The 19,015-nt window shown below is 29.7% G+C and overlaps 1 protein-coding gene across 1 annotated transcript; it reads right to left on the bottom strand.

The window, feature by feature from the left end:
- Nucleotides 1–250: 250 nt before the first annotated feature.
- LOC126844356 (probable ATP-dependent RNA helicase DHX34) lies at nt 251–18,842 on the bottom strand. Its single transcript, XM_050582537.1, has 18 exons — nt 18,627–18,842; nt 14,493–15,012; nt 13,244–13,362; nt 12,882–13,048; nt 12,463–12,666; nt 11,833–12,120; nt 11,185–11,389; nt 10,901–11,115; nt 10,634–10,828; nt 9,982–10,173; nt 9,663–9,911; nt 9,484–9,600; nt 9,221–9,396; nt 4,540–4,650; nt 3,811–3,932; nt 3,478–3,718; nt 3,264–3,418; nt 251–406 (listed from the first exon to the last, which is right to left on the bottom strand). The coding sequence occupies exons 1-18, from the start codon at nt 18,634–18,636 to the stop codon at nt 282–284; spliced, it is 3,411 nt and encodes a 1,136-aa protein (XP_050438494.1). The 5' UTR covers nt 18,637–18,842; the 3' UTR covers nt 251–281.
- Nucleotides 18,843–19,015: the final 173 nt, after the last annotated feature.

Raw genomic sequence — 19,015 nt, 5'->3', positions numbered from 1 at the left:
CCTGTAAAATATTTAAATTAATTTACTATTGCTTTTGGCGTTTAAACGTTTGGTTTAAATTTAATTTCAACATAACCTAGCCCCTATTCAACGAAAATTTTTTATCATTTTTAATTTTATACATTTTAACTTTTCAGAATTTATGAAAATAAGATTCCCGTGGATAGGTTTCAGATATTAAAATAAAAATGGTTTTGTAAAAAGCCAAAACTAAATATAAAACTTAAATTTATTCAACCAAAAGAAAAAATAACCAAATAATTTTAAATAGTTATTAAATTTTACAAATGTGATTTCTTATGCTTTAAAATTTCAGTCGGTGTGAAGTACAATATTTGTGAACAATGCGGACATTCGTACTTTTTAGCATTAGGTTTCAATTTCAATGCATCTTCGTTCGCTTCGCCTAAATTAAACACAATAAACAAACAACATTAGTTAGAAATATAAAGTATAAGAGATTTTCACAGATTTTTCAAAAAAGTTAGATATTTAAGTGTGATTTAAACTATTTTTAACATACATTTTTGTGTATCAATCAAGTAAACATATTAATATTATCTTAATATATTAACATATTACTATTACTGTTATATATATTATTATATATAGTCAAAGTCAGTCAATAATCAAAACGATTACGATATCACAAATTTGTTTTAAGTATATTTTGGTAACACAAATTACCATAATTTATCATAACGTTGTGTTTTTGTTTACATTTTCACAATTAAAATAACAAAAATTCAAAACGTTTTTTAATTTTTAACATAGTGTCAATTTGGGAAATTTTCATGACATACAAGTTTCTAGTTAACTTCGAAAAATCGATAGCATTATATTGTTGGCGAACACTTGAGTTCCAAAAAGATTTTCTGAGAAAATAAATGTACATTTCTTTTAAATACATATAAGTAAGTATATTTTTTTCAATAAGATGGAACGCCGATACGCAAAGGCAATATTCAACGAAGTACAATAATGTAAAAAGCAGAAAATGAAAAGAAAAAAACCGAATTGAAAGGCACACAGCGTTTTGCGTTTTCTCTCCGTTATTGGTTTTTAGTATTCAATTGGTACATACAATAAAACATGTTTAAGGCCTATTCTTACACACATATTATTATATATCATTTTTTAATAAACGATGCACCTGTACCGAACGTACTTCCCGACCTCCCATGCAGGTGATCCCAAAAGTTCTCTTAATCCTTAGACATTACAGGGACTAACCGCAGATACACCAATACTACAACACATACAAATGTATGCATACACATGCAAATTAGGGCGATTTTTATTTAAGCAGTCTTAATTTCTATGACGCTATCCTCCCCCACTTGATTCTAAATAAAAAAAAGACAAATGTCCACCCCAATAGGAACTCCTTAACCCAAATTCAAATTTCCGCCTGTAACGAGATGAAGTTCTTCATACAAAATACCTGTAGTTTTCTCATATTTATGTAAACATTTTTAAATACAGACATTAATATTTGATGAAAAAAATTGATACTAAATTTATTAATCTAACGGGCATTTTCAAATATAGTATTGCATTATATTGTATAATAATTGTATGTGGTTATAAGTGTGATTTGTGCGTTTATGTTTTTAAACTTTTGAAGTTATCGGCCAAAGAACTTCTCGCTTAGGCGAAGGTACGCTAATGTCGTAATAGGTAAAAGTTTCAATAAACACATAAAATATACTTAGATATTATATTCACTACGCTAGAATGGTTATGGCACAGTTGGAAAATGTTTTGCTTTGCCCACTTTCCGGAACAAAAGCAGTTTCACCGCTGTATGCATAATAGTATGTTTTTGAACAATGAAAATAGTAGAAAGTTTTCCAAGCCCGTTAAGAATTCTGCGAAACCGAGATGACAATTAGCCGCAAAGAAAACAACCCCATTGTAAATCGTATTCCGCGTCTTTCTGGCTTTAGCCTTTATGGTGTACTTAATTTTACCGTAAAAAATATATCGTTATTTGTACACGTTAATTAATGATGTAAACACGAAATTCAACATCAAAATTTGTCTTAAATGTGTAGAAATACAGGTACTCTTTTTATATAAGGTAAGACACAACGTACAGGACGAATATAAAAAGTGTCTAGCTACTATATTTAAAAGATATAACTAAAAAATGTCTGTGACCAATACAATACAATGTAATTTTAATGTTGTTTATTCTTATTACCCAGACAGGGTTAGGTAAATATATTATTTTGTTGTATAAATAGGTTTGGGCTTAAATAACTATTTAAATTATTAAGCTAGTTATTGCACTGTACAACAAAATTTTTTTAAAAAAAAACCAGCATACACTTTTTTACATTTGTTTTGTTGAATCTAAATTTAGCTTCAAAACTTCTTTAGTACGCCTAGTTATTTCTTCAATCGCCTTCAAAGATATAAGCAACACCGTTTCGGTATGTTTTAGGCATGTTCTGCATGTTCAAGTATAATTATCAAAAATATATTTATAATAAAGTTTCTGGTATCAAAATAATAGTAGATTTTGTAGTTTTTTTTAGAGAAAAAACGAATTAAACGATTCTGGATTTTTGTTTTGTAAGTTGTCAACAACTCTGGAGGTTATTTAAAAAATAACTGGACGTGTCAAAGAAAATCTGAGGGCAGTTTCTAATTTGGCGAAAGTCAAAACAATAAAAACAAAAAAATGTATGTATTTTGTTTCAAAGGTGGGTTTTATAAGTAAAGGGAAAAATCTGAAAAATTGCAATTTTCTCAAAATTAACGCGTCTCTAGTCAGCCATCATTTGGTCGTAGTTTGTGTCTTTGTTAATTCGTGTTCACGTGTATGGTAGTGTAGCAGTATTCTTTGTTCTTGTTGCGTTTGTCACGCTGTCTATTATAAAGTGTAATTGTACACCTAAACGTTTAGGTTTTATTTATAATACTAAACTATACTCATTGTGGCTACTTGTATAGATGTCTATACATCTATACATCTATACATCTATATATAGCTTCACTACAAAGTGTAGTTTTATGTACATATATACATTATATAATATTTAATATATAAAATCGTGTAAATAATATTATTTTATTAAAAACAATTCGGTCTTAAATTGTTGGAGGAGTGAAATGGAGTAAGACCCATATGAAGTTCACGTGACCTATATAAGAAGTGTACAGTACGAAATTATAAAAATAATAGGGGTTGCAAAAACGTTCTGGCTGTATATACGTCAAGAATTCGCGTTATTTGTAAAATTGTTTTCACTCACTTATTGGAAACGTTCCTTTAGAAGAATCCGAAGCAGTTTGAGCGTGGCAAACTTGTTGATGCTGCAGTCTTTCAAGAGCACTCGTGATTTCTATAGTCTCATCACACGATGGACAGATCCACGGCTCATAGACCACCAGACCTTGACCTGTTAAACTGAAAAACAAAACCAAATTCGATTAATATGAATTTTTTATAACACGCATGAAGCTTACCAGTCGTAAGTCAAGTAAGGGGACAGCCTGAGACCGCCGTACTTGTCGTCTTCGCAAACCTGCCAGTCGGTGTCGCTAAAAGGGTTCGTACCGGAAAACTGCACGTCTTCACCAGTAGGTCCGAAGTACATGACTTTCTGGTCGGCCGCCAACAGTCTCTTGACGGTGTAACCGATGTCGGTGTACATGAACCGCACCATGTCTTCGGCCAACTGTTTCTCACCCTTCCTGTTGCTTTTTTCTAAGAGCCCCAACAACAACAACATAGTAAATTGGATTTAATCGTAAAATTAGTTATAATATTATTGTTACATATTGTTATTGTTAATGTACCTTCTAGTTTGAGTTTTAACAGTCTGTCCCAAGTATTTCGAAGCATAGACGCTTTGAGAATTAATGTTTCGGCGGCCTCTGGCAACGGGAACTCTAATTGTAGCCATGAATCGCAAATGATTCTTAAAAATAAAATTAAAAATAGTTTGAATGCTATAGATGAAAAAAAAGCCAGCACAGTGGGATCAAGGATATTGGAGTTGAAGAGACTGTTAAGTTATAAGAAAGTTTTTAAGATAATATTATAACTAAAAAAGAGGAAATCACGGTTTTATTTTTAATTTGAACAAATGACTACGAATGCATTTCATTTATTTTTTAAGCTGAATATTGAAAATGATACACCAACAGAACAGTTTGTTGGTCGATGTGACATTTTTCTTATTCTTCTTTCTAAAAACTTGATGTTTTTCGTTTAGTGAAAAACATAGAATTATTTGTATTTTTCGTATATATTTAAAATATTAAATTAATCACCCTGTATATAACAAGAATATCAACCAGTAACAGTATTTAATTTTCTAAATATAATAATAAATCAAATTGTTATCATATTTTCAGTTTTGTATTTAAGTTTACGATGCCAGCTTTATAGACTGACTGCGTGAAAAAATCAGTGTAGCGGTTTAGGAGATATTGTGAGTACAAATAAAAACGTAAAACACACATCAACGTTAAAACAATACCTTCAAAGCTCCGCATTGAAGCGAACCCACTTAGTATACTTACTGAGAAAAATTCCGATTGGTGCAAATATTTCTGCTAAACAACAACAAGGTCTGTGCAGCTGGCATTCTCAACGAGTTCATAATGTACGCTTTAGTGGTTTCCAGCAATGACCTAGAAAGATTTTGAGTCACACAAATTGGTAAATAAGATATTTTTATTACTGCGAAAGTAAAAAAAAACTGTTAGTCATTTTAATCCGTTTATTTTACTCCAATAATAACTGCACAAATTGCTTGTTAGTTGCTACTCATTTTTACGTGGAAATAAGCAATGTGGCTAACACGAGATGTTTTTAAATTACAGCAACACACAATGAAAAATAATATAATTAAAAAATGTTATTACTTATTAGAATGGAAAGTTTTTACGCATCCCGATTATAGTGTGAGCTACAACGACAATGTTCAAGCAATTATTATTTTATACACAAAACGTTCTATTTACCTAATAAAATTTTAACACAAAATAACAAATTGCATTGCCATAACGCAGTAAACTTTTATTTGATAGCATAATAAAATGTGTAATAAATACGAATACAAGGTTCACAGGATGAATAATAAACATTTCATTAGCTAATAGCATTGCTCACCTCACAAACAGCGACACGTCTATCTAGCATTTGACATAAACAAAGGACGACCACGACCGTGTGTTGTATACGTGTGTACTACGTACGGGTAATAATAAAGTATTGTCAATAAGCTTATTATACCTATGTGTCTTTGTTGGGAACTGATGGAGTTTTTTATCGAGAGAATTATAACAAACATTCAAGTAAACGCCGGTTGTCCAGATTGACTATTTTAACGGTCTCCGTAGTATGGCTACTTGACAGATTTTTACATACAACTAAACTTGTACACAATTAATAATTAAAACTATGTAAACTCTAAGAGAAACACATTGTTTAAGCCGTTGAAAAGATACAACGCCGGAGGCCGTTTACTTAATTTTTGGTATATATTTTAACATAACTTAGTTTTGAGTTTTTGATGAATTAACAAAAGCGAACAAAAAGCAATAAAATCAATAATATTACTATATTTTTTTGTTGTGGTATTACTGAGAGATACAACCTTTATTGAACATACTGGCGGGCTGCCCGGCTCATGGGTTGCCACTAAGACACAGCCAACTATAATTGAGTATATAGTATACTATACAGTAATAATTAAAGTGATAATAAATTTCTAAAAAAATATTATGTTGAAATATTTCCTTCATTAAATACTACTATTATCAACTTTTGAATTTCAAACGTATGCGATTGTTTTATTACTTATTGTTAATGTTTAACAGACCGATAACCTGCTTTGTCGCCTTTGAATTATTATTTCTCAAGTTAATTAAGCACTTTTAAAGTTTAGACGGGAGGAGAATTTGATTGAAATCATATTATGTATAACTTTATTGTATACTGCTTATTAACACTTTGCCTCAATTTTTACGAATTGTTAGGAAATCAAAATTACTCAATGACAGTAGGATATTTAATTAAATAATTATTAGTATTTTTTTAATATTTTCAATGAAATCATGAATAGTTAGACAAACTTTTGGGTATTGTAATATGTAGGCTCATGGTTAAGAATTAATATGAAAAAATCTAAGAGTAATCGACGTCTTCCTGGCTCAATTCCAATTGAGTAATTTGTCGAATCCATCGCAAAAAAATATAGGGTCATTATTTCTACCTTTAGACACTTCCTCCCTAGATATAAGGTATAGGCTATACCGTATAGCCACCGATCGTCTATCATTCTACAACCTTAATTTCCAAAATCTACTTAGCTGAGAGGTCCGTGTAACCCTTCGTCTTTCCTCGATTGTCACTTAAGTACTAGACATTATATATACCAGACCGGAGAACATCAAAATTGTTTTTTTTTTTAACTCAAAACTGTAAGTAATCAAATACATTCATTCGATCAACCTAACCATTGGATATCTTAGACAAATAAAAACACACGACTAAAATTAACTAAATGATAACTTTAGACCACAGAGTTGATATATATATATATATATATATATACTATATAAGCAATAAATGTTTGTCTAAAAACGAAAAACGAAGTCCACGATCACAAAATATTTAAAGAATAAAGTCAAACGCGTCCTGACCGCAAAAACTTTTGGCCGTAACAAATACAAAACCGACGATATTTATAAAGTTTAGTGCCGTTAAACGTTGCTTGTATCTGGATGGGTGCTTGCTAAGCCTTTGGTAAGTTTCGCATTGTTTTATCAACCGTTTAAAACAAACAACTTACACAGAGCATTTAAAACCTGTAGGGGCTTAATTATTACGTTTAAAGAATAAAATAAATTATTTAAAGCTTCTGCTAGAAAATCATAAAACAATTGGCCTTATTTACTACATATAGGTAATTGATAAACAAAATAATTACTTTTGTTAGCCTAGCAATAATGATGCATTCTACATATGTTTTGATCTTACGTTACAATGAGTTAGTAATCTGGCGTAAAATATACAATTAGTTAGTATTTATTATACAACCGATTGCAAGTGACGTGATTGTAGGGAAAATCGTAGCTTAAAGTCGCCGACATTAAGAATAAATTAAAGGCAAACCCATAATACATACACGTCCTTGTAAAATAAAAAACGTTTATATCCAATTTGTTCACATTATTTAAAAAAAATATAAATTACAAGTTATTTTTTATACATTTGCGAATTCCACGAATTATTTTCATGTTAAGGTTATTCCGTATTTTAAAGGTTAAAATATAATCAATGATCCAGAGAACAGATGTGAAAAATATTTAGCAATAAAACACTTTCCATGCTATGCAACGAAGCAAAAAATAATTATACATTTTTAATAAATATAATATAAACATTTTTTTTTATATTACAAAAAAGTTTAAAGAAAACCAACAATATCTCTAAAAAATGTCCTCTATTTAAATTTTTTACTCGGTTTGGTGTAACTGGAAAATGGTCAAAAAGAAAACCAAATTTAAATTTTGATGAAGGTATGTCTGAAAGCATCCTAATGACCCCTTCCCAATTTTTTTCTTTTTTAAGCGTACTCTTAAGAGTTGAATATCAGAAAAAGATACTATGTTAATTAACAATATACTAAAGAGAATTGTATTTATTAAAAAAACCTGTATATGATTCTGTGGTATTTTAGAAAATACTATCTTAGAATGATTATTTAATTAAGAATAACAAATTTTAAAAAAAATGTGGACATTAACCGACAAACCGTTTATTGTGCTGCCTGTACAGTACTCCCAAAATGGGCATACAATATTTTGACCGTTGGACACTTTCAGATTTAATGACTGCATTCACAGCACTTTCCTAACCTTCTATTTAGACTGGTTTAATACTGCGATTGTTTTTTTTTATTTTAATAATTTAAAGTTTAAAGTTTAAACACATTGTACGAATACAAAGGTAGAAAACCATAGTATCTAATCCTAAAATTTTAATTAAACAAATTTAAAGGAAAACAATTTGATTGTACAAGTGTATTAAATTGAATTTTGATGTAAAAAATAAAATAAGAAAGTTTATTGTGATAGAAAAATGGAGGAGAATATTATCTACTCTTAAACAAGAACAATTTTTTAAAGATAGAATATTTTTTTTTTTAATGAATTTATAAAATTTAGGTTTTTTTAAATAAGTTATTAATAATTAGTTAGTTGGTTGAGTTATCGACAATTTAAAAACGCTTAAGCAGAGATGAAGTTCTGATTGACTTTAGTTTTGATTCGCGCAAAACTATTTTGATGGAACAAAATTGTGTTTTTTTCGATAGTAATTACTGCGATGGTCTGACAAAAAAAAACATACTTATGCCGGGTTGCACCAAATATTTACACAAATATAAACTCGTTTAACTGGAGTTAAAAGAAATTCTGTTACATAAACCATATTTTAAATGTTATCTGTTGTTAAAGATGTACTTTATCACGAGTTAAACTAGAGGGTCATTTATAGTTGAGTAAAAATGTATGTACAATTAAATTTTGTTATCAATGTTTTGCGTTTAACCTGTGTTTAACCTGAATATAAAACAACGTTTGAGCAACACTCGTAAATTTAACACATGTTAATTTAACAAAAGATAAAGTTTAACAAAAGTTAGTTTATTAGTTATAAATAGCTCTAAATTAAGATATGGAAAATAATTATCTAATTAATTACAAATATATACATTACATACACAAAATGTAATGTCAAAAAAATATTGTAAGATAATAAAAAGAATCAATGCAAGCAAAACATTGTATAGACAAAATCACTAGGCCAAGTTGAAATAACACTATTATGTTGTCAATGTAAGCAAATTAAAGAAATGTATTTGATAGTTGGGTACTTATATGTAGGCGTATTGACTATTGTTGTAAAAAGAATGTATTAAAATTAAAAGTTATTTAAAAATTGTTTTACAATCATTATTTAGTGTAGTTTTTTTCGTTTTATCATAATACAATGTTTTTATTGGAAAATATATAACAATTTTCAGAAACAGAATTATGCGTTAATGAAAAACGTTGCTTAAGCTTCGGAATAATTATCTTTTTTATTTTTGCTACCCATATTTTTTTTAAAAATTAAATAATTAACTGTTCAGCAGTTTTCAATATTCTACTAATTTAAGTTTGGTTTGTTTATTGTGAGGCCGTAACTTACATGTAAATCAAAATTTGGTGTTTGGAACTGACAGTATTTTTGCTTTTGAAGTCCGGCACGTGAAGTATTTCGTTTTCCGTAAGTTGTAATACGTCTGAATGATTTCCAAAATAGCTCATAGGATGAAGTGACACGAAAGGTTTGCCTTCGGTGTGAAAAAGATGCTCCTTGGTGGTCTGTGTTAACCAAGCAAAATTATTTTTAAATTTACTATTTTAGCAAAACATTTGTAATAAAAATTAAACAAGAGCCGCGTTCTTTACCTTGCAAGAATTAAATTCGTCGGCGATGGCTATGTGAGGATATAGTCCACTGCTTAGAATTATTTTCAACATCATCAAATCTTTGTAGCTAATTGCCGTAGTTCCTTTCAACAGTTGCTAAACATAGGACAAATATTGTTCAGAACGGTAATTTATTGAATAATTATACACACAAATACCTTAACTTGCCGTTGATTATGCCTGAGCCTGAAATCTATGTCTCTAATATCAACAGTGTCGTCTTCCGCATCGAGATTTTCTTCTACTGTCCATACGTCTTTCTTTAGTACTTTTCGCTTCCTCGACTCCTCTTCTTTGTGTGTTTTCTTCATGTTTCTCAACAACTTAAGCTCGCCATGTCTAAGCGCTCTCTCCGCACTGGTCATGTCGTCCATATTTTTTTCCTCGTTTTTTACCAAGCCGCATTCCTAAAAAAAAAATTTGTTTGATTTAAAATAGCCATTTTTAGGAGGTCGAAAAGAATCAAACGGTAGTTACATCCAAAAGGTCTTTAAACTGTCGCCGCAACTTGGTCATCTCGTAGAACCGCTGTTCTTCGAATCCTCGCCTCTTGCACCATTGACGCGTATTAGTGTTCTGTCCGTCGCTCTTTAGCTCCAACCACTGTTTAAACGCGTTGAGCAAAATAATTGGGTCACCGTGGTCGGATTCCAAGTCCATTCTGGCCCTCTAAACAACAATCAATCAATGATGTAATACAATTACTTATATATTACCTGCGATGTGGGACTGCGAAAAAATTGTTATTACAATGATGGGTTTTTTAAAATTTTTTTTTTTTTATGTGTCTGGACCTACTATATTCCTTTAACCACAGGACCGATTTTCAAGATGCAAGTCTATAGATCAGAAATTGTAACCGAAAGTTACTATTTAGGCCGAAAATAGGTTTTTCAATTGTTCAAAAATCTTTAGTTTAACTTTTTTAAGGTTAAGGGAATTCCGAAAAAAGTGATTTATTTTACGGTAGCAATAATATTGTTCGGAAATAATGTTATAATATTTTTTTTCTGTTACTTTACAAAATGTACAAACGACCAATCAATATCTCCGACCCTAATATGTTCCGCCCCCACTGTGCTGGATTTTGTTCGTTATTTTAGTCTACCATTATGGCTGTACTTCTTACCTCGCATTCGGGATCTTTGTACGCTTTATTGGTAAACGGCGTTTGGACGGACAGTACACACGCCAAAGACAAAACCGGCTCCAACTGGTCGAAAAGAGATCCCATTATGAGCATTTTTCCAAGCGGAATGTCCACAGGCAATCGTGACAACATGTTGCCGATAGGAGTAAGCCTCTCTTCTTTTGTTAACGCTCCCTTAAAAAAACATCATGAACGTATAAAGAACAGAGATCAATCACTTATTATGACATAGCATATTAATTTTACATATTGTTTCAAGGACTCGATGGCGTTTTCGACTCTTTCCGGTTGTGGTGGTTCAATGAATGGGAACAACCGAGCATTAGGCAACCCCATGGCGACCATCTGAAGTAACAGAGCATCTAGCGGTACTTTTTGTAGCTCGGGTGTACTGTATTCGGCCATAGCTTCGAATTCGTCTTCAGAGTACAAACGGTAACAAACGCCAGGACCGGTACGGCCTAAATCCAATAAACACGAGTGCTGGATAATGAACTACATATTACTATTTAGTTTTGTTTTATAATTACCCGCTCTTCCTTTGCGTTGATCAGCGCTGGCTTTGCTCACCCAAAACTCTTTTAGCCTTTGCACCTTACTAGTGGAATCATAACTCATTTCTTTGACCTTTCCGGAGTCGACGACAAACCTAATACCGTCAATGGTGATGGAAGTCTCAGCTATGTTTGTCGATATGATGCACTTACGCGCGCCTTCCGGTGCATAATCAAAAACCTAAAAAAAATAAAGCAAAATCCGATAACTATAAGACGTCATCACTTTTGCAGCAAGTGTTTGAGCAGGAAAATGCACCGGCACGGCGCCGGGACCCTTAAGAAGAGTATTTGTTTTACAAATAGCTTTGAAAAAGGCTTATTAAAAGGATATTGAGAATATTTATATCATACAATATATTTAATCTATATTTTTTAATTTGTAATACGTGTTAGGTTCGATTTTAATGTATAAATATTTTATTAGGATTTAACGAAATAAATGATGTTTAATTACGCATCAATGACAGTTTTAAAGGCAGCTTGAGTGTGTAGACCCTACGTTCGCACTGAGGCTGAAAATCTGTATTATTTGTAAAATTACCTATTATTTAATTTTGTCACACACACACACAATATAGATTTCTAAAATCACTTTTATGTTCTGTATAACATCATATATACCTTATCTTGTTCGGCTAAGGACATTGAACTGTGTAAAGGTAAAATAATCCACGAATCTGCCTTTTCGCAATACACCCGTGCAGCATCTGCAACAGCAGTAATTTCAGCCATACCACTTAAAAACATTAGCACGTCACCTCGCTCGTGTTTTGGGTATTTCTTGTCAATCATTTGCATTATTTTTACGAAAGGTGACGGGTCGAAGCGTTCGGATTTTTTGCCGAGTACCTTCATTTCGCTTATGACTGGATGATACTCCAATTTTATTGGATATAATCGTCCGGGCACCTGCAGACAATAATGAATAAGATTAACACAATCCTATAGGTACTTATTGTTAGAATCAAATAAAGTCAGCCTTAAGCTGAATAAAACCACGTTTGAAAATAGTGTTTCGGCTTTTGAGTAGGTATGTGGCTCGAGATTTAAGATATCATTTTTTTAGTTTCACCAATCTAGACGAGTTAAATTTTTAAAATGGCAAAAAAATATTGTAAATTAAATCTTTTTCCCTTATGTTCAAATACTACAGAAGTCAGAAATACTTTCAAAGTTATATTAAGTTCAACACCGAAACACAAACACTTTATCGATTAGTTATGATTTATCTTGACGTGCAAGTGTAACAACCTGTATAAGTTTAGCCAGAGGGGAAAAATATTTATTGAACAAATCCACATTAATGGTAGCCGACATAAGCACGAGCTTAACATCAGACCGTTGATGCAACAAACACTTCATCACTCCCAACAAGAAATCACCGTGTAAATGTCGTTCGTGTATTTCGTCCAATACTATAACGTCGTACTGTGACAATAAATCTTCTCCACATACCTGAAAATAATAAATTAATAAATGTATTAGCCAAAAAAATTGAAAAAAGTTCTCTAAGTGTATAATTTGTTAGTTAACTGAATACATTATTTTAGATACAAATCATTTCCCCGCTAACTATTAATAACATGTTCATAAACCGAATAGACATTTAATTATTTAAACCATTTATAACATACAAATTATAGACTGATTATTTAAAATGGCAATATTACTTGTCTAAGAAGTAGTCCTTCGGTTAAAAATAATATTTTAGTGTCTTTATTCACAGTCTTCTCGAATCGTATCTGGTAGCCGACTTCTGTTGTGTAAGTAGACATGGATTCATAGGCTACTCTTTTCGATAGAGATATACAAGCTATACGACGTGGCTGTGTACAAGCTATGAAATACTGATTTAGTTAAGTCTTTAAAAAATATTTGTTCTCACCAGTTTGGCCTTTACTTGTACTTATGGGTTATAACTTAAATGCTTAACTATACTTATATGTTTAGCTTAACTGATGAGAACGGGACAATAAACATGTATACAATGATGTATTGATGTTAAATTATATTTCCGTAATTGTTAAATTACCAATACGCTTAAAGCCAGCGTTTGACAAATATTGTGGTATTTGTGTGGATTTCCCACATCCTGTATCTCCAGCAATAATAACGACACGGTGTTCTTTAACTGCTTCAACAATTTCATTTCTATAAAGTGCACAGTAAAACATGAAATTAATAAAAACAACATACATCTAAGCAGTAAGCATTTGCATCTATGTAATAGGGACAATGGTATTGTCCTACAAATATCTATCATACACCTCGCTGTAATATTTCCAAGTCTAATTAAAGATTTTTAATTTTGTTTTTAAACTAAGATTAAAACAACTAATAATTTTTTCTGTAGGTGCTAACAAATATACTGCTAGCGGCGTAAGTACCTACTTGGAACAGGTTTGTTCTCTATGCAACTTTTAATAACACGTTGACCTAACATAACCTAACGCTTTTTCCAACTTAAAACACCGTGAGCCCATTTTGTTTTTACCACTTTACTCCCTCCCAAAAACCTGTTAGAGGGTAGAACTTTATTTTTTTAAATTAATAAAAATCAAAATTTCAATGTATAGTTTTATAAAAAAAATAATGTTGACTGGTTGATTATTTGACAATTTGTACATACATTTTTGGAGTTATTATAATGCTTAAAAATATAAGTGAGGTAAGAAGTGCAGTATAAATATTCAAACCTCGATATTAACCACGTTTAACTTTTACAAAAAAATTCGCTGTTAAAATATCTATTTTAATTTTTAAACAATTTAATAAAAAAATAATTTTGTATTTTTTTTTTTTTTTTAATGAAATATTTACTGTTTATAATTCAATGATAATATAATAGGTGTATAAAAAAAACTTAATTTCCCTAGGAGATATTACAATAACTCTATAAGTGGGACAATGGTATAGTATATGACTACTCTTATGCTTGAGGTCATAAGTAATGTATTATAGTAGTAATAATACATTTTTTAGAGATTTTAGACAAAACATTTTTCATATGTTAAAAATGTATTAGAACATTTAAAAAGTAATGATGAAAATGTGAGATTTGGTTAAACTTCACTTTCAATTCTCAATTCTGTTTTCTTCCTTTTAATTCTTCAAAAGTATGTTAATTCTGTTTAACCAAAAAAAAAAAATATCTCTGTCCATAATTTAAATTTACGCCATAAATCATGTTCAATGGGTTACTGGATAGTCTCTACTAGTAGTAAAACCCTAGTAAAAATAGTGATGAGGCTAAGTTGACTATAAAAATGAAAATAGCTTACTTGAATTGATAAACTGGCAAACTATTTTGGGCATCTCTAAGCTTCCTCAATTTATTGAATTTTTCTTTTTGTTTGAAGTCCATATACATAACGACTAGTTGCCGAAACTTGACTATGTCGTCTTTGGTCAATGGTCTTTTTTCATACGTTGCTTCTTGGTCGTATGTCGGCAATCTAGAAACTAACTCATCATCGGAAACGCCCAGTTTTAAATTGATCATATGCATTTTATCGAAAGCAATTGGCAGACCAAGAGGATTAGTGTTTAAAGGTTCAGACTCGGTATTTTCATTAGAACCCTTCTTTGTAGCAAACATTTCAAACTTCTTAACGAACAACCAAACATCGTCAACATTTTCAACCAGTTCATCGCTGAAAAACACTCTGTCTAAAATTCGTTTGTAGTCCAGAAAAGAAAACGGTTTAGATGAAGATTTGTGTTGTTTTTGAAGATTATGTTGACTATTAGAATCAGTACTCTTGCGTTTCTGGTGGCGGTTCATGTTCTTTAAATTAATTCCTATATTGTAAAAGAAAATAAGAATACGTTGAGTCTAAGCATGAGCAATTAAATAAAAGCAATCCATTAGTATTGTTTAATAATTTTATAGGTTGGTGCCTCCTCCCTATTTTTCGATGATCAAGAAAATACACAAATACTTAAAAATTACTAAAAAAAAAAACAATTATATATATTTTTTTTCATATGTTTACATAGTTTTCATATTACCTAAGTTTTAATAGTTTAACGAACAACATATGGTACAACTATGGTATTAGATAAATAATCAGAAGGCAGCATTGAATAAAACTAATATTAATAATTACTACTAATTTTTCATTGCCAACAACATTTTTAGGATAGAATTGGTTAAATAGATTCCAACAAAATGTTATATGTATTTACAAATTTAAAATTAATAATTTTTCAAAAACAGTTATCACGTCAAATAAATTGTAAATAATATTATACATTTCTCAATATTCATATATATTTAGTTTCAAACAAAAGTGTAACATCCATTTAGTCATTATCAGTATGATGTAAATCAATGACTTCATCCAAAATGTCTTCCATAATATCCGTTTCTGTCGGAGAAGCGTTTGTAAAAATATTACCTGAAACAAACAATAGGATCTAAATTGTAAAATCACAAACATCAATATATTTTTTGCTTTACACAACTGTACTTCTTTATTTTACTTATTTTTTCAAGTTAAGGTTAACAAAGTTTTTTAATCTTTTTTTTTATTAAACTGAAATCAAACTTTTCTGTTGTCAAAGACAACAAATAACAATATTACCGATATGACTAGGTATTTTTAGAATGGAATTTACATCATGTAAATTTGATTTTTTTTTTATAAGTAATTCTTACAGAAAAGAGATGATAATTGGTACACTGCATTTTAATTTTAATAATAATTTTACACTAATCTTACCAATAGTGCTTGGAGATATTTTCTCTAAAATTACTTTGCACTTCTTACGCTTGCTGACATGATAAACTGTGTGTTTATAGGGAAGTTCAAGTTTAGAAAAATCAATATTATGGCCTGGACTAATAGCTGGCAAACCGGTGTAAGGGTGTATGAAGTCAGCCCAATACCCTGCACTTTGTAATCGATCGCTAATACCAAAAGCTGCATGGAGATACTAAAATAAAATATTTTGATATCATTAAGCTGATATGTCAGTTATCATGTAAGGATATATTAAAATATTTACTTGTCTCGTTAAGTTAGAAAGATTCGAGTTATATACTTCCTTCAAACTTATTGTAATTATACTTATATGAAAATTCTTAAGATGTGGAACATTGAATCTTTCTGCAATTTCTGAAACAATATTTGACAGTTTACAAAGTATTTTTAATAATATTAAAAGAGTTTTATTATATATATATATATACCTGATTTTAATAAAACTGGACAGTCTTCTAATTGATAGTTTAAACGAGTAGTTATAATACAATCCTAAAAGAAAAAAACAAATATTAATATTAATAAAATAGTTAAATATTTAAATTAACTCTTAACCACAAAAATAATTCTCTATAGTGTATACGTATTTTAGGAGCAATGTTACCATCATTAGTGCATACAACAGTCTGTTTATTTATATATTAGTTTATTAATAAGATTTTGATATAATATATTAATATATATAAGTATAAACTAATTTCCATTTGAGCAATTTCTACTGTGTATTAATAAATTTCAGCAGTGAGGATGAGTTTGAAAATCTAGAGACAATAAAAAAATATTGTACTTTAACTTATACGAACTTGCTTGGATTTGGGCATAATTGCAGAAAATGGTAACTTGTGAAAAATATTAGGAGAAAACAGAAAAAAATAGGTTACAATATAAAAAAGTAAGGAGATTTTCTTGAGAACGGAAGAAAATTAAAAATGTATCTTTTTTAAAATCAATTACAAATTTTTGAGAATGAACTAGATTTTAGACATTAGAATACATTAAAAACAGTAAGAAAATACTGAAAAAATAAATATTAATAATAAAATGTAAAAGTAATAATGAAATCTAACTCAGGTATATTCTTTACCTATTAAAAACAATGTATTTAGCACAACAACTAAAACCAGTTTTAATGCAATACCATAAATGATGTTAGAACAATAATACCATATTAAATTTCTATTGTGTGACAACATACAAATTTCATTTGCAGTCAGTTAGATAAAAATCTCAAAACACAAAAATCCAGCAAATATTTAGTAGTTATCCAAAAATATAAGGTTTTAATAAGAATTATCCATAATTTTAAAAACTGTATTTTTAATTAAACAAAAAAAAACCCAAGTTATTTCCAACTCTGCTTGCGGTTCAAGAGTATTTTATCTAATGACAATAATTTAGATATATTATTAGCCAGACTTACTTCAGGAGCAATACCGACATTATTAGGCAACTTAAATTGACTGTCTTTATTTTTTGGTATCAACTGCCAATTAGGGTTTGTTCGGAATTCAGAGTCCTCTATTTTCTATTATAATACAAACATATTTAGGTATTAATTAATAGTGTTTCAAATAAGAGTTCAGATACAATTCAAACAGCATCTAATCATTACCTTGATAAGTAAATGCAAAATTGCTATATATTATAGTTTAATAAAATAAATGAATATGCAAATTGCAAAACTAAGAAAACAATTGAAATACAACAAAAGTTCAATGAATAAAAGTACCCGGATAATAAAATATAATATTATTATTATGTTCTTAAATTATGAGTAAACTTTAGATTGAAATTTTGATAATTAGGTAAATTATTTTCTTAGTAAAGCTGCATATAGTAGTATAGTGTGAATAATTTACGTACACCTTTTAATCAATTTTCAGGATTTACTTACATAAAATAAATAGTTCAAAATCTATACAATGGTAAGTAATAAAAAAATAGTATAATTGTCAATGTATATGAAAATATCAAATTTAGTTTAAACAATTTTCTTGTAAAATGTATGAAAAGGCCTTGAATTGAGTATCTTAATCTTATTATTTTAGTTCTACCTCGTATATTCTTTCAAAATATAATTTTTTTTTTATGAGTGCATTCTAATTGATTCTACTTTAAGTTTATTGTTTTGATTTTATACAAAAAATATGTCTATAACAATAATTGGAATGAACATTTACAATAAAACATGGACAATTAAACATACATACCCTCACCAATTCATCTTCTTGTTCCATCAATTCTTCTCCTCTAATCTCTTTAGTACTGCGAAATTTCCTGGAATAGGCCCTATTGGCTAACACATAAACTAGCCGTCTTGCACTGCTGCCGGACGTCATTTTTAGATAAGACTGCAGCATAACCATGTACCTTAGGGTAGGGAGGTGGCATACCATTATAAACTACTAGGTATATTAAAGATATTTTAAGTATTTTTGTTAAACAAAAATTATTATTTTAATTATAATTTGTAAATGTATTTCTATTAAAAATGAAAAATTCTAATATACACTTATTGTTTTTTATTAACACTAAATGTAATAAAACAATCGCTATTTGACCGAATTAAATAAACTACGTTTTACATTTGTAACTACGACATTACTGAAGAGTTATTTAGGTAATATTTTAAAATAAAATTCTACTAACCTTGAGACATACAACATGAACAGTCCTAATTATAAAATTGATAGCAATCGTTCGATTTCAGAAGATTCATCAACTGTCAATAAAAAGCTTTGCAATCATCTTTAATAATTGTTTATATTTTGTATGGTAAGTAAATATTTCTATGCAACTACGGAATTCTTCTAGCCATTAAGTATTCAGACTTACACATCAACTTATGATAAGAAAACAAATCAAGGTGAGTTGATAATAATATTATATTATACTGATAACAACGATACCGCTTGGTTAACCAAGGCGGTTCAAACAGTATATTGATCGGGTTGCTACAGTTACCACGAATGTTGCATGCCACGACTCGTAGTTACTCCGACATTGCTTTATCAGTCATTTGCCACGAATATAATCTA

Source organism: Adelges cooleyi, unplaced genomic scaffold (genome assembly GCF_023614345.1).
Source record: "Adelges cooleyi isolate 19-005CV unplaced genomic scaffold, UGA_ACOO_1.1 ACOO_flye_CR_arks_rails_tigmint_CR_PRNA_1, whole genome shotgun sequence".
NCBI lineage: Eukaryota > Metazoa > Arthropoda > Insecta > Hemiptera > Adelgidae > Adelges > Adelges cooleyi.
This window is presented reverse-complemented; position numbering and strand designations above follow the sequence as displayed.

Coding starts and splice junctions, on each gene's coding strand:
- LOC126844356 (XM_050582537.1), bottom strand. Junction 12,667..12,881: donor AAGGACTACTTCTTAGACAA/GTAATATTGCCA, acceptor TATTATTTTCAG/GTATGTGGAGAAGATTTATT. Junction 9,397..9,483: donor ACGAATTTAATTCTTGCAAG/GTAAAGAACGCG, acceptor TGGTTAACACAG/ACCACCAAGGAGCATCTTTT.